General features: G+C 37.1%; 1 protein-coding gene across 1 annotated transcript; it reads left to right on the top strand.

Annotated features, from left to right (window-relative positions):
- The first annotated feature begins 1,610 nt into the window (after nucleotides 1–1,610).
- On the top strand, nucleotides 1,611–21,534 carry LOC112058423 (inter-alpha-trypsin inhibitor heavy chain H3-like). The gene is made up of 26 exons (XM_052891580.1): nucleotides 1,611–1,733; nucleotides 1,998–2,188; nucleotides 3,069–3,179; nucleotides 3,472–3,725; nucleotides 4,257–4,360; nucleotides 4,970–5,053; nucleotides 5,508–5,708; nucleotides 6,133–6,274; nucleotides 6,618–6,719; nucleotides 6,952–7,095; nucleotides 7,214–7,380; nucleotides 9,425–9,571; nucleotides 10,035–10,211; nucleotides 10,923–11,016; nucleotides 11,982–12,080; nucleotides 13,639–13,671; nucleotides 14,375–14,413; nucleotides 15,817–15,855; nucleotides 16,203–16,304; nucleotides 16,709–16,741; nucleotides 17,523–17,564; nucleotides 17,777–17,812; nucleotides 18,634–18,708; nucleotides 19,294–19,511; nucleotides 20,813–20,976; nucleotides 21,413–21,534. Exons 1-26 carry the CDS (start codon nucleotides 1,611–1,613, stop codon nucleotides 21,459–21,461), a joined length of 2,970 nt encoding a protein of 989 aa, XP_052747540.1. The 3' UTR covers nucleotides 21,462–21,534.
- The last annotated feature ends 5,061 nt before the right edge of the window (nucleotides 21,535–26,595 follow it).

The following is a 26,595-nucleotide window of genomic DNA, read 5'->3' as shown; positions in this document are numbered from 1 at the left end:
AAATGGTTTCTGTATCTTACAACTACTTTTTAATTAAACAGTTTTACGCCTTAGTCTAACATTATGAAATTAATATCATTATAATATTTAAATTAATTATAAAATGTAAATAGTTTACTTTAATCTGAGTTTAAATAATAAAGCTAAAGATAGAATCTTTAGGTTTAGTCAAATCAGTATCTTATAAACGAAAAACTGTAATCATGACATTGAAGAATTATTATCAGCAAATAACAGACAATGTTTATAATAACATATAGATAGTTTAGTATATTTATAGTTTGTTAGATGGAACTCGTAGGCCCTTGTAACACAAGGTAAGTTTTAAAAATTCTATGTTTTTAGTTAAATTGATTAAATTAATTATTAATATTTAGTAGTCCGCCAGCAGTTATATTTATAGATTTATTCCCTATACTCTACTACTCTACCTTACTCACGTACAAGAGAAAATGTTTTATTTGCAAATCTATGCGTTATGTAAGTAAAATTTTTTTGTCGTGTAGAAACCGAAAGGAGTGTGGATTTTCATCCTCCTCCTAACAATTTAGCACGCTATCATCTTAGACTGCATCATCACTTACCACCAGGTGAGATTGTAGTCAAGGACTAACTTGTAAAGATTAAAAAAAAATCTATAACGAGTACGACGGGAAATTGCATCATTTCGCGGGCAGTTAAGGGTTTTCGGAGTTGAGCAGTAATAAGTTTTTCAACCTAGACTTTCAAATGGATAACTTTCGGGTATATTAGATTGGAAAACCTGAGGTCAACACAATACAGTGTAGTTGGGATTTTTTCTTCCTTATCTAATTAATGACTGTACAGAGATAATGGCGAGTATATAAGCACAGAAATTCTATATTCCTAACAAACTACGTCCCAGTCGAAGAAAGAACGTTGGTTTTATCGCCTATATTTACAGTGGATATTGAGACGAGGTACCAGAATTTGATATTATTTAATTTGTGCATTAATCTATTCAAGCTAAGTCAAGTAACTTTAAATGTTCCGAACTATTTCGCTTATACGAGTAGCTAAGGCATTAAAAATCGGTAAATTTTTAAATTAAAAGTTTCAATTTTTTTGTCTAAAATCCTATGTAATCCTAATGTTAATATTATTAGTTTATATGCAACATCTTAACGTTCGAAATTTTGAAGGCGAAAATTTTCGAACAACGCGTGATGACATTGATGACTTACGGATTTGAGACTTGGTCGCTAACTGTGACATTCTAAAGGTTCAAAGTCACTCAGTGGGCGATCTATGCTTGGAGTTTCTCTGCGTGATCGAATCAGGAATAAGGAGATCCGCAGAAGAACCCACGTCACTGACATAGCTCAGCAAGTCACGAAGCTGAAAAGGCAATGGGCAGGGTACATAGTTAGAGCCGATGGACGTTGGGATCCCAAGGCGCTGGAAACCGAGGACATCGAGCCGCTGGATGCTGGTCCATGCAAGAGCCTATGTCCAGCAGTGGATATCCATCGGCTGTTAATGATGATGATGATTTATGATTCATGCACGAAAATTTATTGGAATTTCTGTATCATATTTAAACTTGTTGCAGTTTTTTTACATACAAATATATTTTTCAGAGGTCCACTATGGAACGCCTTGGACTGGTGTCAGTGCTGTGCGTCAGCGTGCTAGCGGCGAGCGCGCAATCGGCGCTGCTGCCGACTCTACATGAGCTGGTGGTCGCTGGCGACCATCCGATAGTGCGAAGGGTTAGTTGTGAACAGTTTTTAGGGTTTTTTATTTGTTTAAAAAAAATAGCAAGTTATTTAAACAATTGACCATACTCTTTTTCTGCGAAACTACTGTATCTTAATTTTGGACAAAATACAGAAATTTGCTTTTTACTTCTCTTTCGTCTCATTTATTTTTGTAATGACTTTTTATTTAATACCCATATTGTTAGGTTAATAAAACTAATTTTCTTCTCTCTATTCTCTAACTTGTTTTACTTTCATTTCTATTTTATTTCACAGAGTGTAGAATCCGTAACCGATGAACCGTATCAGCCTATCAAAAAGACGGAGATGCGCGTGCGCTCCGAAGTGGCGCTGCGCTACGCGCGCACGTCAGTGATCACGCACGTCGCGAACCCCGACTCGCGGCCGCAGGAGGCCACCTTCCGCATGCTGCTGCCCGACACCGCCTTCATCAGTGGATTCACTATGTATGTATATAATAACAGAGATGCGCGTGCGCTCCGAAGTGGCGCTGCGCTACACGCGCACGTCAGTGATCACGCACGTCGCGAACCCCGACTGGCGGCCGCAGGAGGCCACCTTCCGCATGCTGCTGCCCGACACCGCCTTCATCAGTGGATTCACTATGTATGTATATAATAACAGAGATGCGCGTGCGCTCCGAAGTGGCGCTGCGCTACGCGCGCACGTCAGTGATCACGCACGTCGCGAACCCCGACTCGCGGCCGCAGGAGGCCACCTTCCGCATGCTGCTGCCCGACACCGCCTTCATCAGTGGATTCACTATGTATGTATATAATAACAGAGATGCGCGTGCGCTCCGAAGTGGCGCTGCGCTACGCGCGCACGTCAGTGATCACGCACGTCGCGAACCCCGACTCGCGGCCGCAGGAGGCCACCTTCCGCATGCTGCTGCCCGACACCGCCTTCATCAGTGGATTCACTATGTATGTATATAATAACAGAGATGCGCGTGCGCTCCGAAGTGGCGCTGCGCTACGCGCGCACGTCAGTGATCACGCACGTCGCGAACCCCGACTCGCGGCCGCAGGAGGCCACCTTCCGCATGCTGCTGCCCGACACCGCCTTCATCAGTGGATTCACTATGTATGTATATAATAACAGAGCTGCGCGTGCGCTCCGAAGTGGCGCTGCGCTACGCGCGCACGTCAGTGATCACGCACGTGGCCCGGCATTAGAAATATTTAGTTCAAATGCCGGATCTCGTACTAATAGGTATATAAATAAATAAACATATACATTGTATTCCATATGCTTAGTTATTTTCATAAAACTCAACATCACTTTCATTTAATTTTAATTTATGCTTGTTTGTTGTAATTTTAGGACGATTGGAGAGAAATCATACAAAGCGTACGTGAAAGGCAAACAAGAAGCTAAACAAATTTATACTCAAGCAGTCTCACAGGGCAGTGCAGCCGCTCACGTTGCTACTAAGTAAGTAAAGTGCATTTTTTACCATAACTACTTATTAACAAATTACTTTAACCAAGATGAATCAAAATAATTTAATTTTATACTATTTAGATGCACAGTGCACACACATACACTGAATTTAAAATTTACAAACATTACTGTTAGTACTAATTTACTAACTAGCTCTAGCTCAATATTTGTAATAGCTTCACCAATTAGGGATAATGAACGACTCAATGCTTCTATCCCGGATCATTATTCCCGACGGACGACGTTGCCATTTACTAAACTGCCTCTTAATACTAAATTACAGAGCTCGTGACTCCAACCACTTCACTGTATCAGTCAACGTGGAAGGCAACACTACCGCCATCTTCGAGTTGAGCTACGAAGACTTTTTAGTGAGCCGCAACGGACTGTACAGTCACGTCATCAACCTGCACCCCGGCGCGCTAATGCCGGTCATGGAGGTCGTCGTGCATATCAAAGAATCACAAAAGATCGCTAAACTTAATGTCCCTGAGCTGAGGACCGGTAACGAAATTGATGCGACGAAAAATAATGCACGTAAGTTAAATCATTAATATTATTGTTCATGTGTATATAAAAAAAAAATATTATAAAAACAAAAAAACCCGACTGCTTAATGAACTGAAAAGATAAAGCCTTACTTTTTCAATTCTTTTGAGTATATTCTATTAGCTAGTGTAAGATTTCTTAACTCAACCAATAAGGGAATCAATGTGAATATTTTGTATCTTTTATTTCTTATCCCGAATAAAATAACAAATGAGCATATATATTTCTGCCGGGTCTCGTACTATAAAGTTTTTAATTTTAAATCAACGAGTTTTAAATATACACAAATTACGACATTGCTACCTGTATTCTGGCTGAGTTCGAGATAAAGAGGTTCAATTTATTTTTTCAAGTTAAAGAGGGTTGATTTTTTTAAACTTACCTAAAGAAGGGTAAGGGGCTTGAAGGGAAGGGAACAAAGATACTTTTAAATTGGTTGGTTGGTTGGTTTTTGAATTCGAAGTTCAACAAAAAGAAGATGTACCTTATTATAATAATATAATGTCATGTTTTTTCTAGAAAATCCGATGGCTGTTATTCAAAATGGTACCGACGACAAGGAAGTGATTGTTACTTTTACTCCTGACCTAAAAGAACAGAGACGACTTGCTAAATTATATGTGGTATGTATGCTTTTATGCGGGATCTTGAGTTTTAACTGCACTGATTTAAATGTGTAGGTTTTCTGATCGAAATTTCAATAAAAATAAATAATTTTGAAAAAACCGTACAGTAAAATTTAACCGTTTTAGTTCTGCCTATAGACGAACGATTTAACTGAACAATTCCAATTATTTTTTTCCATTTATTTAGTGTACTATATAATTTTTAGATGAAGTTTTCTATGAAATAAATCCTTATTTTTTATTAATTGATATCGATATGTTTCGGACCCTAATTCCATATACCTACTACCTACACAAAATCAATATTATTAATATACTAGCTGACGCCGCGCGGTTTCACCCACGTGATTCCCGTTCCTGTAAGAATACATGGAAATAATAGCCTATAGCCTTCCTCGATAAATGGGCTATCTAACACTGAAAGAATTTTTCAAATCGGACCAGTAGTTCCTGAGATTAGCACGTTCAATCAAACAAACTCATCAGCTTTATACATTTGATATGAGTCAACTACCCTATTCTTTGTAGTTTTCAAAGTATCTAAAGTCAGCCAGTTCAGTGCTTTGAGTATACGCGTATAATCCAATTCTGCTTTATCATTACCAGGACAAGAGCAGCGGAGACGGTACGGCCCTCGGACAGTTTGTGGTAGAATACGACGTAGAACGGTCCAACAATGGTGAAATATTGGTAACCCTTTGATTCTGTTTCATTCATTCTATAACAGGTTTTTATTTAATTTGGGCTCATTGTTTTAAATGATTAAAATATAAAATATCAGATATACTTGCTACAGTATTTAATAAATTATATTAATAATTAAACGAACTTACCTGCAAGTGAAGATCACTTCATACGAAAATAAATTTTACCAAGTAGTTTCCTTTCACTTACAAGCAACAACGCACGTTTCAGAGATCTATTTTCTTTGAACCGGATGTCAACAAACGAAATATTATCCCACTATGCTAGGCACTATGCCATAATTTAATTAGTAAAATATAAAACATCAGTAAAATCTTGAAAATTATTCCCAAAGTAGCTTAATAACTTTGTATTTTTAATATTTTTTACCTCACCTGAAACCAACATTTTAGTTCATCTAAATACTTAGAATTATGACTGAATAGGTTGTATTTCACAGGTAAACGATGGCTACTTCGTGCACTTTCTCGCCCCGACCTCCCTTCCGCCGTTGAGTAAACACGTGGTGTTCGTACTTGACACGTCGTGGTCAATGTACGGACGCAAAATAGATCAACTCCGTAAAGCCATGGACACCATACTCTCTGAACTAAATCCGTACGATTACTTCAACATTGTGGAATTCAACTCTGATGTCAAGGTAAGGATTTATTTGTTGTGTGCGATAATCACAACATAAATCAAATGCATGAAATGCAAATAATTTTGCATCACACTTAAGCGTCACTCCTAGTTTCTGAAAATTCTAACGTCAATGTTATGATAGTTTATTAGTTATTTGTGATATTAGTTAGCAAAATTGTAGTAACAAAGAATCGAAAGATTCCTGTTAAAATAAAGGTAAATTATTATTTATTATTGTTCAAGGCATATTGTTCATAAGTAGCAACCTTGAGAAAAATTGGAGATAACTTTTACGTTGGTTTGCTAACTCGACTTGATAGTCTCACTGTATTCAGTGGTGTCCTATGTGATTCGTATAGGGGACATAAGCTTTAACATCAATTCTTTACTATTTTAGCAGTTTTGCCTCTTTTTCTATAGTTATATTTGTTCGTTTTTAGATGTATGAACTTAAGGATGGTGATAACAACAAGCATATCTCGATTTATAACAACGAAAACTCGGTGGTACCACCAGCGATTGCTTCGCCAACAAATATAGCTAAGGCGAAAGATATTGTTTCTGGTTTGAGTATTGATGGTGGTATGTATTTTTTGGTAATATATATTTACCGCTTTGTTTTTCTCTGAAATTCTGGAAGTATGTCCATTTAAATTTGTACATAGCAGAGAGTAGAAGAGTTTTACCGTAGAGTAATATAAGATTTTTATTGACCTCGAGAATAGATTTTTTTTACAAATTAGAAAGTCGCCAGTATCCCTTACTATTTATGTGATCAAAAAGTAAGTTTCTAGATTAAAAATCAAGTAATAACAGTTTATGACTTTTCCAGTGTATATTTCATTCAATTCTCAATCAAATGTAGAATCTACTTGTACGTTGTTTTGTAAAAATATTTTGTAATTCCATTTAAAAATTTCTGCAGCAACTAATATCAACAGCGCTTTGGAGGCAGCATTAACTCTAGTCAAGAACGGGGTTCATTTAAACACAGACGAAAACGAAAATGACATTGAAAAAAGGAAATGTAAGTAACTCTTACGACCCGTTCTAAAGATGCTAATTATGATAATTTCTATAATTCGGCTGCAATCGATATAGCATACCATTTGGATTTCAACATTTTATTTTTATACATGTATCGCGTTAATCAATATCAAAACTGTACTTAATGAATTAGTGCTGAATTCGTAATTCCATCTAAAAGAAGTGTAAATTCCCACATAAAAATGATGTTGTTTTTATTCTTCTTCTTCTAGTGATGGAAAAGTTAGAGCCAATTATCATATTTTTGACGGACGGCGAGCCGGTAGTTGGAGTGACTAACACTGACCGAATTATCGAACTTGTAACCGAGAAAAATACCGGCGATATGAAAGCGGCGCTATATTCGCTTGCTTTTGGTGAGTCTTACTTTATAATTGTAAACATACAAATGTTTAGTCGCAGCGGTGTCTTGTACGCAAAGCAATTGTGTAGATGCAATTATTGTTTCTCTAAATTACTATGTACATTGTACAGGTGATGGCGCTGACCGCGACTTCTTACGCAAGCTCTCTCTCCGCAACGACGGCTTCATGCGGCACATCTACGAAGCGGCGGATGCAGCGCTGCAGCTGCAAGATTTCTACCGACAGGTGTCATCGCCACTCCTCGCTAACGTGAAGTTCACCTACCCTGCTAACCAGGTATGTGTTACATCAAAATAACTCCAAAGTATACAATACATTACGTCTCATTCCCGTAGAGGTAATCAGAGACCACGTTCTTCCATTTACTACATTTCTGCTGTATTACTCTTGCTTCGTCTACTTTTATCTCTTACAGTTTAGGATCCCTTTGATCTGGCCTTTATTTAAAATATATTAAAGTTGTTCCAAAAACCTCAAAATAGAAGTACAGGAATCCCTTCCAAAGTTTCAAAATTATCTTCGTCATATAAATCCCATTTGTAAATCTTTTCTACAATCAACCTATTTACGTGTCTGAATCATCTAAATAAAACTTTCTTGATTTTAGCCTCTGCGTCTCATTTAATATAACAATTTTCTTTTATAATACTATACATTTGTGATTATCCTCACCTTAACAATCCCGTTGGCTAATGGTTTTTTATTCAACCTCTTTACTTGCCCAAACTATCTAAATATAACTTTCTTGATTTTAGTCATTGCGTCTTATTTTATGTTATTTTATAATACAATTTCTCTGTGTTACTTCGTTCTTACTCTTCAGTGCTTTCATCTCTATTATATTTACTACCATGCATAAATACTACTAACTACACAAACAGCCTTTATGAACAGCCTTGATCTCTATCCATTACCTTTTGGTTGTCCAATGTTCTTAAATGCATTCAGAGCACCATTTGTACTTTGTTTTTAGAAATGTCTCTCTTTTCAATATCTTAATATTTACAGGTTTATTTTTTTTTTGTTGTGTATTTTTGTAAATCTGTAATTTGAAATTAAATACAAATTATTTAACATTTTCACTTTTACTCCGTCTATAACTTTTTGCTCTCTCATTTATTAATTGGTCCCTTTTTTATAATTTTTAACAATGTTAACATAAATATAAAATACAAAATACTATTAAAAATTTATTAAAAAACATTAACCTTCCCGCTGCGGGACATTTGAGTGCCCAAACAACCGGTGGCCAGGGCTCCGGAGCAAGCTTTTGGTGAATTATCTTGGCTACTTGATTATGTATATGCAAGTATTCGCCGTTAGCAATGTGAGTACACCCGGACACAATATGCCTGAGGGAATCCCCAGGACGATGACACGTCTAGAGTGCCACCTTTCATAATGTCTTCGATAGTTTCTCGTCTTTATAACTTTGTCCATAACAAGTCCAGACAAAAGCCTCGGTTTCCCCAAAAAAGTCACTGAATTGCAACCAAGATACAGATGTTATTAGATTTACGTCCGGCTCAGTAAGGGCCTTGTAAAATAGTCCATGCTACTCCTTGGTCTTCCATATTGCCATACGATTAGAGCTACTAATTACTATATAATATATAAATAATATTTGTTATACCTACATTTAATTATACTTTCGTGTTGCTAACACAACATAACAAACATTTATTAGTTTTTTCAAAGCTATAAATTACCGTCTCCAGTAGCTCATTAGCCGATGATGCATTACTTGACCAAAATTCAATATCATTCATTATCATCATCATTATCAGCCGATGGACGTCTACTGCTGGAGATAGGGCCCTTGCATGGACTTACAATCACAACGGTCTCAAGCCGCCAGCATCCAGCGGCTACCTGCAAACCGCTTGATGTCTTCGACATGTGGGGGGTCGACCAACACCGCGCTTTCGGGGCAGGGTCGCCATTCCAGCACCTTGGGGGCCCCAACGTCCCCAAACCCCCAACGTCAAAATCACTATCTGAACACTATCGAACTATGTGGCCTGCCCATTGCCACTTCTGCTTCGCGACTCGCTGAGCTATGTCAATGACTTTGGTTCGTTTGCGGATCTCCTCATTTCTGATTCAATCACGCAGAGAAACTCCAAGCGTAGCTCGCTCCATCCCGCATGGCCCATCAGCGCTGAGTGATTTTGAGCTAAAGTTATTGATCTACGAATCCGAGACTTGGTTGCTATCTAATTTAATATTGCACCCTATATAATTAAGCTGAAATTAATTTTCGTTTTGAAATTCAATATTATGTGCTTCTTTCTATATTTATTTGATGAAATGTTTTCAGATAAAAGAAGGGTCAGTAAGTCGGAATGAGTTCCGCACTATCAACAAGGGCTCGGAAGTGGTGGTGGTAGGGCAGGTTGCCGATGACGTCACTGAGATGACGCCACAAATCATCGGATTTTCTGGCAATGAAGAAGAGCTGGGCTGGGTGAGTGAAGCTAAACGAGCTATTTTGGGCAAAACTACTTTGATGTTTGATTTTTTTTTATTGAGAAAGAATACAATAAGGAACTTAAGCTAACTTATCCTAATAACTATACAAATCATGCCCACGTGGAATGGTGGCAAGAATACTGGCTGCATTTCCGCGCTGGACAGTTAGGCTGATCCTTTGCGCAAAAAATGAACCAGCCCTTCTGTCACGAGTATTGATGTTGTTCATATTTGATTATATATCTATTGGTCGAAGCTTTTCGCTATAAGACCGTTGAAAGGACTATCAACAGTTGACTCAACATACCACATGGCGGATATTTCATAAGCAACGTCGAAGTATTTTGATATGTTTTTTTCATCTTCAACTTTAACCAATTATCGTCATGTGGAAAAGTTGTATCAACAATCACAGATCGACTAACACTATATTTACTTCTGATATTTTATAATTACAGACGCGGTATGAAGTAGTTTCAACGGTGGCGGTGAATCGTACCAAGGACGAGCACTTGCCGCTAGAGCGCCTGTGGGCCTACCTCACCATCAAGCAATTGCTGGACAAGCGCGACGCGGGCGATCACAGCACGGGCGAGAACAGCCCTGAGAAGAAGGCCCTGGACATAGCTCTTAAGGTACCTATATTAAAATTTCAATAACAACAATTATAACAAGATATTTCGGATAGAAAAATATATACAGTTTAGCGAAAATTAAATTCACATGATGGTAAAGAGCAGCAAAAATTGAGTTAAGATGTTTTTGTAGTAAAACTTCTTTACACACGTGTCGGATAACGGGTTGATATCAGAAGCGAATTTAAAGCGCAAAACACTATCATTGAATAAAAGTCCGTCAGTTCCCACCAAGAATGTTACCCATAATCCCGCGAATGGCTGAGAATAACCTTGAGTGGAGTCCCGGACTTGTGACGGAAGGATGTAGGGTTAAAATCGTCTTTTAAAACTAGTTAACACTCCCCTTCTCCACTCAAGTCATTCTCCTCGCCTATCCCAAAATAATCCATGAAGGATTATCCAACAAGAGGTGTGGACGGATCGAACGTCGCAACAAAAATGAGCTAGGCCGCCCAAGCGGTCTCCCACTACTCCTCACCTAACTTACAGAACATTTCGTACTATCTCGACTCGTGACGACACGAGCCGACCGATATAATGACTTACTCGCGCTGACACACGTTTGACATGGCGAGCAAGCTGGTGAATGCATTATGAAAATAATTTTAATCGGGTAGAGCGAACGGACGTTGAGTTGGAGTTTTTTTTTTAAGAAGAAGTTTAACTTGAGGCGTGGCTTATATTTTTATCCACTGCTTTTTGTTTTAGTATTCGTTCGTAACGCCACTGACGTCACTCGTAGTGGTCAAGCCGAATGAAACCAACGCAGTTGATGTGGAATCTGCAGACAAGCTGCCCACTGGTAAGTTAAAAACTGGTGATGAATTTGCTAATCTCTTATACTTTTATAACCTCTGGAACAATCCTGATGGTAAGGGAAGATGCAGTTTAAGGTAAAATGGGCTTGACTAGAAAGTGGCTATTTAAAGTTACCCATGCTAAAGACGATAAGGAAAACAGCTGGCTTAATCACTATTTTGGTCTTTAATATCAACCTATTAAAATAAACATCAAATCAATTGTCAAAATGTTATTTACCTACAGTGCGATATCCACCAGTGAGCACCAAATGACATATTTTGTTACATAGTATCTCAATTTCGTGTATGTCAACTAGCAAAATATAAAAGTGGGCTAGGTTCGAAATACTGTTGAGTTGCTGGTGTTACACCTCCGGTGATTATCATTATATACAATATGTTACTTGAAAGTAGGCACTGTCAAGTACCTAGAAGTCACGCACTTGTGAACGTTGTGTGTAGGGTTAAATGTACTGTTAACAAACACTCCCCTTTTCCACTCAAGTCACTCTCCACGCCTATCCCAAGTAACCCATAAAGAATTACACAACGAGAGATGTGGACGGCTAAACGCCACGAGCACACTGAAGCCGTCCGTACCGCAAGTCGCTGCAACGCGGCGATAACAATAAATTACTAACTTGGCGGACTATGTAGAATGAACCGAGCGTCTGTGTTATGCGTTGAGGTGAGTGCCGTTAAAATACATTAGCCAACGCGTGTCGGAAATATTGCTCAGTTGGCATGATCATTAGGGCTGCTACAATCATTAACATCTGATAAAGGTCATTTAATGAATTTAACATTATCACCCTAAACTGTCTAAGCATTAAAACAGCGTGGTGAGTATAAGCTCCATATCCCCTTCTATAAGGAAGGCATAACCCTGTAGTGTTAAAATATGCATAAAGTAAATAAATATGTAATTGGACGAAAAGACTAAAAATAAATCTTTTGTAATTTCTAGCTAGCCCAGCCGCCAGATATACACCGTTGTCTGCGCCAGTGAAAACGTCACCACCAGCGCAACCTGCGGTATCCTGGCTCGCACAATCCCAGTTTCCCGGTAAATAAACCAAAAACTTAACCTCAAAATTTCCTTAATAATAATAACAATAATATAATAATAATTGCCTTTATTCAGATCAAAAAAAAACTTGGCCTAATAACAATGTTTGAATAAAAACTTAAAATCTATAACTTATTCATACGTAAAATAATAATTAGCTTATTCTAGTATTTGTAATTTGTTTAATTATTGATGATCTGTTTGCCAATCGGCAAAGGCCTCCTCCAACCTTTTCCATTCACACCTGTCGTGAGCCACCCTGTTTCACATCACTCCAGCCACTTCTCTGATGTCGTCATCCCATCTTTTCTGCGGTCTGCCTCTTTTCCTTTTACCATCTCTGGGATACCACCTTGACACTTTCTTGCTCCATTTGTCATGGCCTCGCATCATGTGCTCTGCCCATTTCCATTTCAGTCTTCTAATTTTTAGTGTTACACCTATTATTTTAGTTTTATTTCTGATGAAACTGTTTTTAAATATGTCTGATTTCTTGACACTCAGCATACTTCTTTCCATAGCGTATTGGCAAGTTGCGAGTTTTCTTGTCATTTCTTGAGTCAAAGTCCATGGTTGGCAGCCGTATATAAGGACGGGTAATATGCAGGTGTTGAACAGTTTGATCTTAATGTTTATATGTAGGTTTTTGTCTTGGTTTTTGTCTTTGTCAAAATTTCCTTAGACAGTATTATTTCTTTGTAAATAGTATTGTTACGAACTAGGGTTCGAGGATTTGGAATTAAACACCTGGTGATTCGTATAAGACTTTATTCCACTCGTTAATCTAATTAACATTACACACTTCCAAACGTAGGCAGTTCGTAGTCCAAAATCATAGCCGAGTTCGCTATAGCTCACTTGTATCGCTGGTAACACTTGATGTTCACTTCACTCCGTTTCGAAGTTAACTACCATATAATATACCACTTTTGGTTACTACACGGCATCGTACCGGAACGCTAAATCACTTGGCGGTACGTTTTTGCCGGTAGGGTGATAACTAGCCACGGTCGAAGCCACCAGCTAAAAAAAGTCAACTATCAAAATGTCATTTACCTACTTTGTGATACTACCAGTAAGCACCGGATGATATTCGTTACATATAATCTCAATTTCGTATATGTCAACTAGCCTAAAGTCAAAGATAGTGAATTAGCCTGCGGGACCGGAAGGAACTTCTTAGATACCTTTGTAGTTTACGTTGGTAACAAGAGACTAATAATGTAATGTGGTTTCGGATCACGAGGTCCTGGGTTTGAATCCTGGGACGGAATATTAGATGGCGAGTTTTTCTTTCTTCTTAGAAATTTTCAATTAAAATTCTTATCCCGAAGTTGGGAAGTTGGTGGTGTTACACTTCCGGTGATTATCATTGTCATCTGATAAAGATCATTGTGGTGGTTCTAACCTCCATATTCCCTCCTGTAGGAAAGGAGGCATAACCCTGTAGTGTTAAAATATGCATAAAGTGAATAAGTACCTAGTTAAGGAAGGAAAAATACATTTGAAAGATAAACAAAAGCATACGTAAATTGTTACAACTTTCTTTTTACAGGAAGACTCAGTGGAATGAGAGTAAACAATATCGGTAAGTTTCTTATTATTTCTTACATTTTTAATTATTTATAAAATAACATCATCAGTTTCAATACCAAAAAAAATATTAAATATAAAGAATTTCAAAATCGGTTAAATAACTTCCTACTGATGGAGTTACGAGTTTGAGTTGAATTCGGTGAATTTACATTTGTATTGTTTGCCATTTTTCGCTTGTTTTAAATATTTTTCATATTATACGTGGGGTAATATGTAACGTTTGTTTTTCATATTATACTTAGGGTAATATGTAACGTTTGTTTTTCATATTATACTTAAGTAACGATTGATTTTATATTATACTTGAGGTAATATGTGACGTTTGATTTTCATATTATAATTGGGGTAATATGTAACGTTTGTTTTTCATATTATACTTGAGTAACGATTGATTTTATATTATACTTGAGGTAATATGTAACGTTTGTTTTTCATATTATACTTAAGTAACGATTGATTTCATATTATACTTGAGGTAATATGTAACGTTTGTTTTTCATATTATACTTAAGTAACGATTGATTTCATATTATACTTGAGGTAATATGTAACGTTTGTTTTTCATATTATACTTAAGTAACGATTGATTTCATATTATACTTGAGGTAATATGTAACGTTTGTTTTTCATATTATACTTAAGTAACGATTGATTTCATATTATACTTGAGGTAATATGTAACGTTTGTTTTTCAGGTAACGGAAACTATTATTCAAATAGGATAAGTCTCGATGGTAAGTGCACTTGTTCATATATATGTATTTATACATGTTTTAGTATAATAAATGATCCGGGGCATATACTACATACTTACAACTTTTCAGTTGAGTGCATTTTAAATTAAATATCACGTGTCTCAAACGGTGAAGTAAAAACATCGTGAGTAAACCTGCATACCAGATAATTTTCCCAATTCTCTGCGTGTGTGAAGTCTGCCAATCCGCATTGAGGATCCGCGTGGTGGACTTACCCCTCTCATTCTGAGAGGTGACTCGAGCTCAGCATTAAAATATTATTCAGATTCTGGAAATATGAAATACCATTACAGCTGCTTAAGACTACATGAGTAAGGCTTCTTTCTCATTAGTGCGTTGTGTTACGTTTCGTCGTCACAGCGTCAACGATATATTTTAAATAGTCCGGGATCCGTGGAGCATTTATACAATTGATTACTATAAAGTTAATTTTCCGTGAGTAGTTGAACGTCTCATCAATGAAACATCTTGATGAGACGTTCAACTTTTATATTTACGAGATTTCTTGATTGTGCTATCTGGGTTACCAGCCCCTATAGCCAAGTGTCGTCGTTTCTCTTTCTACGATCGCAAACGCTTAGAAAACTAGAAAAATGTATGAGAATGACAGAGCTTGATCACGTGACCTGTCGATAGCAAATGTCATTCTCATTAATTTTTCTAGTTTTTGAAGCGTTTGTGATCGTAGAAAGAGAAACGACGTGCCACTTTGCTACAGTGGCTGGTAATGAAAATTACTGAGCGTCGGAACGAGATAATGTACAATGGTAATGGTAAAATACAATAATACAAGTCGTAGGACATTGTGGGTGTTAAGTTGTATACGAGTAACTATCAATTAAGTTTCTTCCTCTTACTTGAAGTTTCATCGGATTGACGAGAGGGAGGGACGAACCTGGGGAAAGGGTGATGCGCTAAGCTGTCGGAGCTTATTCGCGAAAAACCGACGCCCCGCGTTTTTCCGTTCCTGTGGGAATATAACACTCGCTAATAACTAGACTAAAATATTTTTGAAAGTCCTCCTTTATTTTTCTTATTGTCGATTATTTTTTCAGGTTTTCTATTTGTAATCTTTCTCTTCTTCATCTTCTTCTTTAATATTTTATTTATAATGTTTATGTAGCTAGGTATATATTTTTTTTATTATTATTTACAATTTAGCCCTTGACTACAATCTCACCTGATGGTAAGTGATGATGCAGTCTAAGATGAAAGCGGGCTAACTTGTTAGGACGAGGATGAAAATTTACACCCCTTTTCGGTTTCTACACAACATCGTACCGGAACTCAAAATCGCTTGGCGGTACGTCTTTGTCGGTATTAAATTTCCTTATAAATTGATTAAGAAAACAAATTAAATGAAATTCTTATGGTTTCTCTAGATGACTCGATGTCCCAGGTTGGTAATCATATCATGGGCGGTAAGTGGACACTTTCGTTTGTTATTTGTTATAGAATTTATTTATGGTTAAATTTTCCAACCAACCTTTTTAAAAAAGAAGTTTTATGAAAGTCAAATTCACTCATTTACTTATTTATACTTTTTTTAAAGTTTTTAACAATCTATATTAAATTATAATTTCAAAGTAACTATGTTTTTAAGTGTTTAAGTTATATTTACATTATAATTACATGATTTTTTTTTAAATTTAGGTCTGTCTGTATGTCGCTAGTTGCTATGAGCTGTTGTGATAGATGTGTCAACACATTGCTCAAACTTATGCTCGGTACAAGGGTCCAAAAAGTATAATTATTCGTATTTCAACAGGTGGGGACTTTGATGGAAACTTCCGTATAAGTGGTGGCAATGGCAATGGTTTTGGGTCTTCGAGATTTGGGGGATTTGGACACAGTTCTAGCAGTATGAACAGTAAGTGTTAATATGTTGTTGCTTAAACTAGTTTTTTTTTCACTTTAGTTATGTAAGCCGTGGTAGCCAGGTAATGCCGTGGTAGTGAGAGGGGTTAGGCCAATAGTCCACCACGCTAGCCCAATGCGCATTGGCAGACTTTACACAAGCAGAATACTAAGAAAATTCTCTGGTATGCCGGTTTCCTCACGATGTTTTCCTTCACTGTTCGAGACACGTGATATTTAGTTTCATAAAATTCACACACAACTGAAAAGTTGGAGATGCATCCCCGGACCGGATTCGAACCCACCACTCTCCGGAATCGGAGGCAGAGGTCATATCCACTGGGCTATCACGTTCCTTAAATTTACGTTTAAACGTTCGTTAAATGCATTATTCAATTAATTTTTCTTTTTTCACAGGAGGATGGGGAATTACTCATATCAATAACTTAAGTATGTTCTAATTTTATTACGGTTTTTTTTTAATTATAGTTGAAATTAAATTTTGTTATTGAATTAATACAAAGTAACAAAGTTATTGAATAAGTCCGACTAATATAATATAACAAAGTTATTGAATAAGCATCGACTTTGCCAGTAACGAAATTATATGGGTGCCGAATTTATAGATAATACTGAAAATTCTTCCCTTATTGCTACAACAATCTATACTAATATAATAAAGCTGAAGAGTTTATTTGTTTGATTGAACGCGCTTATCTCAGGAACTACTGGTCTGATTTGAAAAAATCTTTTAGTATTAGATAGCCCATTTATCGAGAAAGGCTATATTTTATCCCCGTATTCCTACGTAAACGCGAACACGGGTGAAACCGCGCGGCGTCTAGTGTTTGATATTTAGAAATGTAGCACTATGTTGGATGTCGTTCCCTCGAATTTGACTGATATGCTGTCGCGTATACATATAAGGGTGGCTGTTATCGCTTGGCAACTTCGTTCGTAACACTCCTGATATTCCGCGCGGGCCGAGGGCGTGCAGCGATGAATGAAAAACTCACTGATGCAAGTCACTTCCCCGCAGCACGATTTCACACCCGCGCAGTCTTTACCCCTGTCGCCCGCATATCATAGGAGTGTTACCAACGAACTTACCAGACTATATATAGACTATACCACTGACAGCTAAAAATAATTATATAATACATTATTTAGTATTTGGTTGTTAAGTAAAATAAATTTTTCGTGATATTGATGACTTTTTTTTTCTTTTAAGGTAATGGTAGACCCCGCCCCAATTATATGAGCCGGTTCAACAGTAAGTTTAGTTATATTTTTATTTTTTTAATATGTAAAGTAATATTGCAGAATATTTGACAGGTAATGTGCAAAAATGGGTGACTTGAATGAAAGTTGGTACAAATATCTGCATAGTTTATAACTTGAATTATTAAATTATTCTATTTTTCTTATTTAGTGGTTAGATAAAAGTAATTTTCGTGATGATGACAATATTTTTTTTCTTTTAAGGTAGACAGCACATCCCTTATCGCAGCTGGTTCAACGGTGAGTTTAGCTATGAATTTTCTTTTCAAATAGGTATGTGAAATAATATTGCAGAATATGTGACAGGTGGTGTGTTTCCTATTGTTTTTATTAAATCATACAAAAATGGGTGACTTGCATGAAAGATTGTACAAATATCTACATAATTTATAACTTGAATCAATACTAATATTAAAAATCTTTATAGTATGTTTCGTTGAATGCGAATTTCGTGTATTTTTGTGTTGGATAGTCCATTTATCTAGGAAGGCTATAGGCTATCATCATGCTACGACTGGAGTAGAGCATCAGTGTGATGAAAACGGGAATTTTTTAGAAGAAGTAGATATAATGGTTATATTAGTTCATCGAGTTGAATTTGTTCGTCGAGTGCTGAGTTTGAATCCCAAACAAGCGAAGGATTCTATAATTGAATCACGAGCGTAGCGAGTGATTCTAGGTTAGAATTCTGAGCGTTATGAGGGATTCAAAGGCACAAGAGACAAATACTTTTCTCTCGTGTTACACTTGCAACATTTCACCTCAATAGCGAAAAATACAAGATGTGTGACCATAAGTTTTTCGGTATTTTTCACTCGACTTTGCTGGTAAAAAGTCAAATTCGCTGTCAATTACTTGTTGTTTTAATTCAATCGGAGTTAAATTTTCACTCATTTATTTTCATTTCATATTTAACATTAAATAAGAAACATTTTACTACATTTTCATGGATAAGATGCAGATGCTTTGCAACGAAAATGTATACAAACACTCCACAATAATCAATATTTAATAATCAAATTATTAAAGTGTATTTTAATTATTAATGTACATTGTTTTAGAATATGATAACGATAACGATAGTGATGATGACTCTGACTTCTGGGGCTCTAATGTTCCTAGTTATGATAGTGATGGTACGTAAATTTTTTATTTTCTAGAAATTAAATTCACACAAAGCATTTCACACGTAACAAAGATCGCACTCGTCTTCTTGCATATCATAAAATCCTACTAATATTATAAACGCGAAAGTTTGTATTGTATGTTGATACGCATTGGGCAAGCGTGTTGGACTATTGGCCTAACCCCTCTCATTCTGAGAGGAGACTCGACCTCAGCTGTGAGCCGAATATGGGTTGATAACGAACGAACCGCCGCTCGTACTGAACCGATTTGGCTGAAATTTGGAATTGGGAATCCTTCCAAAAGTTTTCACAATGTAATGATGCATACATAGAATGAAAAATATCCATACTAATATTATAAACGCGAAAGTAAGTCTGTCTGTCTGTTACGTTTCCACGACTAAGCTGAACCGATTTGGGATGAGTTACGGTATAGAAATAAATTTCACCATGGAACAAAACTTAAGCTAATTGTTATCCCGGAAAAATAGTAAAAAGTCATACTCAGAACCGAGGTTGATGGCATTTGTTTAGGTAACCTAACCTAACCGAACCTGATTAAACTAGTATTCATTTTTTTATTTGTTTCATTAGACAGCATACCTGTACCCGCTTCTACCACTACTACTACCACCACTACCACCACTACCACGACTACTACCACACAAGCGCCAACTACAGTTCCAAACAAGAACTATCACCTGGAAGGCTTTGAGTGGACGTCGTCTCTACTGAACGCCAGCGTGGACGCTCTTACTGTGCTCGGAGGAAATGGCGAACAAGTCTTCCTGAAGCTCACCACTGATATCAACGTGAGTATAGTTTTTTAACCCTGTGTGAATGAGGTGGAAAAAAGTTACAACTGTGAGGTGGGTCTGGCATACCCAAATATTAATTTTGATAACTGGAATTATTTTACAATAACACTTATTACTGTAACATTTATAGGAAAATGATAAAATAACACAGTTCTGGTTATAAAATTATTTATATTTCTAGAAAAACTATAGTAGTATTTTTAACGCAGAGGTTAACATTTTGTAATTATGACTTAATATCCAAATATTCGGGATAATTAAAAAAAAATGTACACACAGAATAACATAATTTTGTTTAACATAATTAAGCTTTGACTTAACATGAAACATTCTAATTTTATATGCTAATTTACTTAGGTAAGTTCTTGGTGTGTAGTTTACCGACGTAACTATCACAATGCTGACGTTATTATCACTTTAAATCACTACCTGAACCACCTCCTCAACCACCTCCTCCAGCTACTGAGCCTTTCGAGTTCCAGGAATTGCAACAAAATATTTATTGTTTTATAAATAGCTGGGTATGAGATACCCTACCTCACTCGCTACGGGTTAAATTGATCATTTTTAGTCTCGACGTGAAAAAGAGGTATGTTGTAAGTTTGACATGTCTGTCCGTGGCCTGTAGCCATGTGGTACTACAACACAGGTATGTTTCCTGTGCTACAACCTCAGACCAATTATTATATAGGACCTGCCTCGCTAGACGTTACTTTTCTGTCAAAGTATATGATCAACGATCTAATGCGATTATAAAAACTGTCTCTATAGAATCGACGTTAAATAGTTGTAATCGTGTTCGTCGGTTAAAGAGCTCTGTAAAAATACCTTTTTGTGTAATTGAATTGTGTAAAAAACGGGCAAAAACTTCTAGTTTAGTGTAAGATATATACCAAATCTAAGCTCGTTTTCCTCAGAAAATGACAGACAATTTTGTTCGTGACTATGAGTGCGATACAGGTCCTTCTATAATTGGTCTGAGGCTACAACTAATAAAATGTATGGGAATGACAGATGCGATCGATAACTTGATCACGTGACCTGTCGATAACGCTTCTAAATATTTTCGAAGCGTTTGCGATTGTAGACAGAAAACTGTCGTGCCACATGGTTACAGGCCCGTATATCTTTGACAACGTATATTACTAAACGAATTGTCTACGCGGATGTTATTAATTTTATTGTTATTTTTATATTTGTCCCACCTAACACGAATTTTCTATTTTCTGATATTCATTAGGTATGGTATGTTTTAAAGATCTAGTGATAATTAAGTGTATATTTTGTTCGAACAGCCTCCAGTAGCAGTGAGCGGAGACGTCGCGTGCTCGAACAGCACGTACGCAGTCGACACGAGCGACGAGACGGGCAGCGTGTGCGTCTACGTCACGCGGTGCTACGCCGCGCGCAGCATTACTGCCGACGACTATCAGAACAGCTACTGCGTTGTCAACGACAGGTAAATCTATCTTAATTTATAATTAAGCATTTAATTAAATATACTTTAAAATCACGTGTATAAAAATACTCAAACACAAAGAGGCAGCTTTGTTTTATTGTTAATTAACCGCGTGTTATTTTTTTTTTGTTTTTTCTTTACAAGTTAGCTCTTGACTACAATCTCACCTGATGGTAAGTGATGATGCAATCTAAGATGGAAGCGGGCTAACTTGTTAGGAGGAGGATGAAAACCCACACCCCTTTCGGTTTCTACACGGCATCTTACCGGAACGCTAAATCGCTTGGCGGTACGTCTTTGCCGGTAGGGTGGTAACTAGCCACGGCCGAAGCCTCCCACCAGCCAAAAAAGTGTTAATTGTAGGGATTCTGTTCCAGTCAAGTGAAATTTGCCAGTAGGTACACGTACTACAGAATAACATTTATTTTTTTTTCAGGTATGCTGGTGTATGCTGTCCTAGAGACAAGGTTGAGATAGATATTTAAATTACTATGGATAAAAGTAATTTATAATGAAACGTATTATTATTTATTTTTATATATTTTATGTTAATTTCAAAATAAAATGGCAATCTCATTTTTGTTTTTTTATTATTTAAATCTACCTTTACGAACATTTTTTTAAATTGCAACCTAAGCAACACTTGCTTATAATGTCACTTGATGATGGAGTGATCAATAAAAATTGGTTTGGTTATCCGCAAATGTGTATAATATATAGCTCAATATATTATTTTGTCGCTTGGTGCATGCTCAGGAACGTGGTGAAAGAGACTACCAAAGTCTGTATAAAAGGTTAGAAATCAGAAGTGGTTAAAATAAACAACACGACATTACATTAATTAGCACCATATAATCATCAAAAATAATTTATTAATTAACAAAGTATGAATCTACGACCGCCATTTTCAACAAAAACTGTCGGATGGCTTTTAGCTTAAATGCTACTACGTTCAATTTCATACGTTCGAATCCCACTTCTGATATTAGTCAGTGTCGTCTTGCGGTGGACATCCATCGGATAATGATAATGATAAAATATTTAAAGCCCGAGAGGAGTCACAAAGATGCTCTAAGGGTTCATTTACACGAGCAGCAACTGCTACCGATGACTGCAGTCGGCGACTGCCTTCGTAGCAGTTGCCAGCTAACGTTGGCAACGTGCTGCATATGTAAATTAACCCTAACGCAGGTTGACGGTTTCAATGTGATAATGTTTGGAACCTTAACGATCATTATCGGAATGATCATTACGGTATCCAACTGCTCAACGAGCACTCCAAGTTACGGGGATGTGATGTAATACCATCTTTTCAACTTCGAAGAGGTTGACAGTTGAGGAGCCTGTCTGGCCTTTAACATTATAAAGAGGTTTGTGGTATTGTAGGGTAATCTCTGTATCTACTTCCCATGTTATAATATGTGAGTGTCTTATGCTATATTTTAACCCCATTTTTTCACAAAACTACACGGGTAAACCCGCGATGCGTTCACTAATACCTCATAAAGATGAAAATATTCAAATCATTTTTGGATGATAGTTAAAATAATGTTACGAGTACGTAGATTAGATTGCAATAGTTATTTATATTGTAAACAAACTTACTCGTAGTTTACGAAGCAGACGTTCCCATACTTCATTACTGATAGACCACTTTCAAAATTTTGCATTTTACATTTCCCCAAACTTGACAAAAATGTGATGATTCAAAGGAAAGGACAACGGGCACCAAAGTATGAATCTATACCCAGACCGTACAGATATTTTTTTGTTCTTTACAAGTTAGCCCTTGACTACAATCTCACCTGATGGTAAGTAATGATGCAATCTAAGATGGAAGCGGGCTAACTTGTTAGGAGGAGGATGTAAATCCACACCGCTTTCGGTTTCTACACAACATCGTACCGGAACGCTAAATCGCTTGGCGGTACGTCTTTTTCGGTATGGTGGTAACTAGCCAAAACAATACTAGCGGACGCCCGCGACTTAATCCGCGTGAAATTTAGTTTTTCACAAATCCCTCGAGAACCATGGATTTTGTTGGGATAAAAAGTAGCCTATGTGTTAATCCACAGTAAAATCTATTTTCATTCCAAATTTCAGCCAAATCGGTTCTGTAATTGCGGCGTTAAAGAGTAACAAACATCCAAACAGACATCCAAACAAACATCCTAACAAACATCCAAACAAACATCCACACAAACATCCAAACAAACATCCACACAAACATCCAAACAAACATCCTAACAAACATCCAAACAAACATTTTTTTTTTTATTCTTTACAAGTTAGCCCTTGACTACAATCTCACCTGATGGTAAGTGATGATGCAGTCTAAGTTGGAAGCGGGCTAACTTGTTAGGAGGAGGATGAAAATCCACACCCCTTTTGGTTTCTACACGGCATCGTACCGGAACGCTAAATCGCTTGGCGGTACGTCTTTGCCGGTAGGGTGGTAACTAGCCACGGCCGAAGCCTCCCACCAGCCAGACCTGGACAAATTAAGAAAATCTCAATCTGCCCAGCCGGGGATCGAACCCAGGACCTCCGTTTTGTAAATCCACCGCGCATACCACAGCGCCACGGAGGCCGTCAAACAAACAAACATCCAAACAAACAACCAAACAAATAGAGATCCGTGATAGTCCAGTGGATATGACCTCTCCCTCCGATTCCGCAGGGTGTGGGTTCAATGCTGGTCCGGGGCATGCACCTCCAACTTTTCAGTTGTGTGCATTTTAAGAAATTAAATATCACGTGTCTTAAACGGTGAAGGAAAAAAACATCGTGAGGAGTAAACCTGCATACCAGAGAATTTTCTTAATTCTCTGCGTATGTGAAGTCTGCCGATCCGCATTGGGCCAGCGTGGTGGACTATTGGCCTAATCCCTCTCATTCTGAGAGGAGACTCGAGCTCAGCAGTGAGCCGAATACTTTGAAGGGTTGACAATGATGATGATGATGATGATATAAAATTATTTTTCTATGTTGCCGCATGCGGTGACAAACATTTTAATTTTTCTGTATTTTTGTGCCCGTATGTAAAAAAGTATTGTTTGGAAATTTTTAACTGACTTCCAAAAAGGAGGAGGTTCTACGTTCGGCTGTATGTATGTTTTTTTTTTATATAGACTATATTGCGATACCTATTTGTTTTCTCTTTTGTCATCATATTATGTCACTACCATAGTTCTGACGAATTCAAACCGTCTAATATATGAAATCGATATCTCAAATGTCAAAAACCGTCCAGCCGTTAGGGCTGTAGGGTATGCCAAAGAAGTGGACATTCTATATACCTACCATACGCACTGTACATACATCCTCCTTCTGCGTCAGACGGAGAATGTATGTACCTATAGTATGTATGCTAGGTATATAGTATGTATGCTAGATATATATTTGACGGCCTCCGTGGCGCAGTGGTATGCGCGGTGGATTTACAAAACGGAGGTCCTGGGTTCGATCCCCGGCTGAGCCGATTGAGATTTTCTTAATTGGTCCAGGTCTGTCTGATGGGAGGCTTTGGCCGTGGCTAGTTACCACCCAACCGACAAAGACGTACCGCTAAGCGATGTAAAGAATAAAAAAAAATGTCCACTTCTTTTATAATGTTTGGGTAAAAACTTGCTAATTCTACTTTAATAATGCAAACATTATCAAAAATGCCACAACGTTTAACGAAATTTTAAAGTCATCATTAATTTGTCCAATCAAAAAACCAACGGGAACAGGCAAAGATCATTTGACCATACAGCCTGAGTTGTACGACATTTTTTGAAGACTTGTGATTAGTTTGTTTGTTCTTTTGTTTGTTTAATAAGCTTGTTGGTAACAGAAAATATTCAAATTCAAAAACAGCTTCAAATTTTCCTTCGCCGCTTTGGTACACTGGTGAACTTTTTGAGCAAAAAAATCTTCTTCAAGAAACATACTTTTGTCAAATCAGATTATTATCAACATATAAATTTTAGATATTTTTATGCTCTACAATGATGAAGATAAATATTGCTTGGATATTTCCAAAAAACTGACTTCTTTGATCTTTGAATATCGTTGGCGCTCACGCGTGACCTTATGACACTTTTGTGATAACATTTAGAGTGACAAATATATTAAGAGCACGTATTATAGTTGCTAAACCATATAAATCATTTCATCCCAGGAACAAAAGGTTTCTGATTTCAAATAACATAAAAAACTATGACTTTAAAAAAATCATCATAATTGGAGCTGTTTCTGAAGACTTGACCAATGCCAACAGAGAAATTGTTATCGCCGTTTAGTGTTGGAAATAGTAATCTGTGACGGAAATAGTAATGTGTGATGTACGTGAATAGTAATGATATGACGCCGCTCGATCTCGTGTTGGCTTCAGTGTGCACGTGGCGTTCGAGCCGTCCACGTCTCTTGTTGTGAAATTCTTTATGGGTTACTTGGGATACGCGGGGAGAGTGACTTGAGTGAAAAAGGAGAGTGTTAGTCGACTGTCAAAGGATCCTTTAACCCTACACACATCGTTCACAAGTACGTGACTTCACTCAAGGTCATTCTCTGCCATTCTAGGGTCTTATTTTGGTTACAGTTTGATTTGTTAATTAAGTTGTCCTGACAAGTGTTGTGAATCATAACCTTTGTTCGACATTAGTTTTCTTATATTTGTAATCACCTTTTGAGTCCTATAACAAAATAAGAAATAAAATCCAGTAACAGTGAACTATATGAATGAGTAATTTATTTAAACTAAAAACATCACAGAACAGAAAACACTAAAAGCTAACATATACAAGCTTGTGATAAACATTATACCTATTGAATGTTTGTGACTATTGTAGATTGGAAAACGTGGGGTCAACTCAAAACAGTGTAGTTGGGATTTTCTCTTCCTTATCTAGTTAATGGTAGTAGAGAGATAATGGCGAGTATATAGGCACAGATACGTTATATTCCTAACAAACTGCGTCCCAGTCGAAGGAAGAACATACGTTGGTCTCATCGCCTATATTTATCAGACAGTGGACATTGAGACGAGGTACCAGAATTTGATATAATTATTTGTGCAACAATCTATTCACACAAGCGTAGTCAAGTAACTATAGATATACCGAACCATTTCGAACTTATATAGTTAAGGCATACAATTTTAAATTGAAAGTTTTATATTTTTTGTCTACAATCCTATACAATCCAAATATTATTAGTTTGTTAGTATATTTGCGAAATCTTTACGGTCAAAATTTTGGTTTGTGAAGGCGAAAGTTTTCAAACAGTGCGTGTTGCTAGTGATGACTTACGAATCCGAGACTTGATCGCTAACTGTGGCCCTCTAAGTCGAGCAATCTATGCTTAGAGTTTCTCTGTGTGATCGAATCGAATCGAATCAGGAATAAGGAGATCCGCAGAAGATCACTCATCCCAAGTCACTCACTAGCTCAGCAAGTAGCGAAGCTAAAGTGGCAATGGGAGGGCACATAGTAAGAGCCGAGGACAGCTTAGGAGCCGCTTGATGTTCGCTGCTCAGGCTGTTTTGTGTGGAAGTCCGTGCAAGAGCCTATGTCCAGCAGTGGATATCCATCAGCTGTTAATAATGATGATGATCTGTGATTCATGCGCAAAAAT

Source organism: Bicyclus anynana, chromosome 4 (assembly GCF_947172395.1).
Source record: "Bicyclus anynana chromosome 4, ilBicAnyn1.1, whole genome shotgun sequence".
NCBI classification, from domain to species: Eukaryota; Metazoa; Arthropoda; class Insecta; order Lepidoptera; family Nymphalidae; genus Bicyclus; species Bicyclus anynana.
Note: the sequence above shows the minus strand (reverse complement) of the source record. Positions and strands in the feature narration are given on the sequence as shown.

Bases quoted from the DNA above. Each gene is read 5' to 3' on its own strand.
- LOC112058423 (XM_052891580.1), top strand. From the start codon at position 1,611: ATGGAACGCCTTGGACTGGTGTCAGTGCTGTGCGTCAGCGTGCTAGCG. The intron at 2,189-3,068 runs GTATGTATATAA...TTGTAATTTTAG, and splicing joins TTCATCAGTGGATTCACTAT to GACGATTGGAGAGAAATCAT. The intron at 9,572-10,034 runs GTGAGTGAAGCT...TTATAATTACAG, and splicing joins ATGAAGAAGAGCTGGGCTGG to ACGCGGTATGAAGTAGTTTC.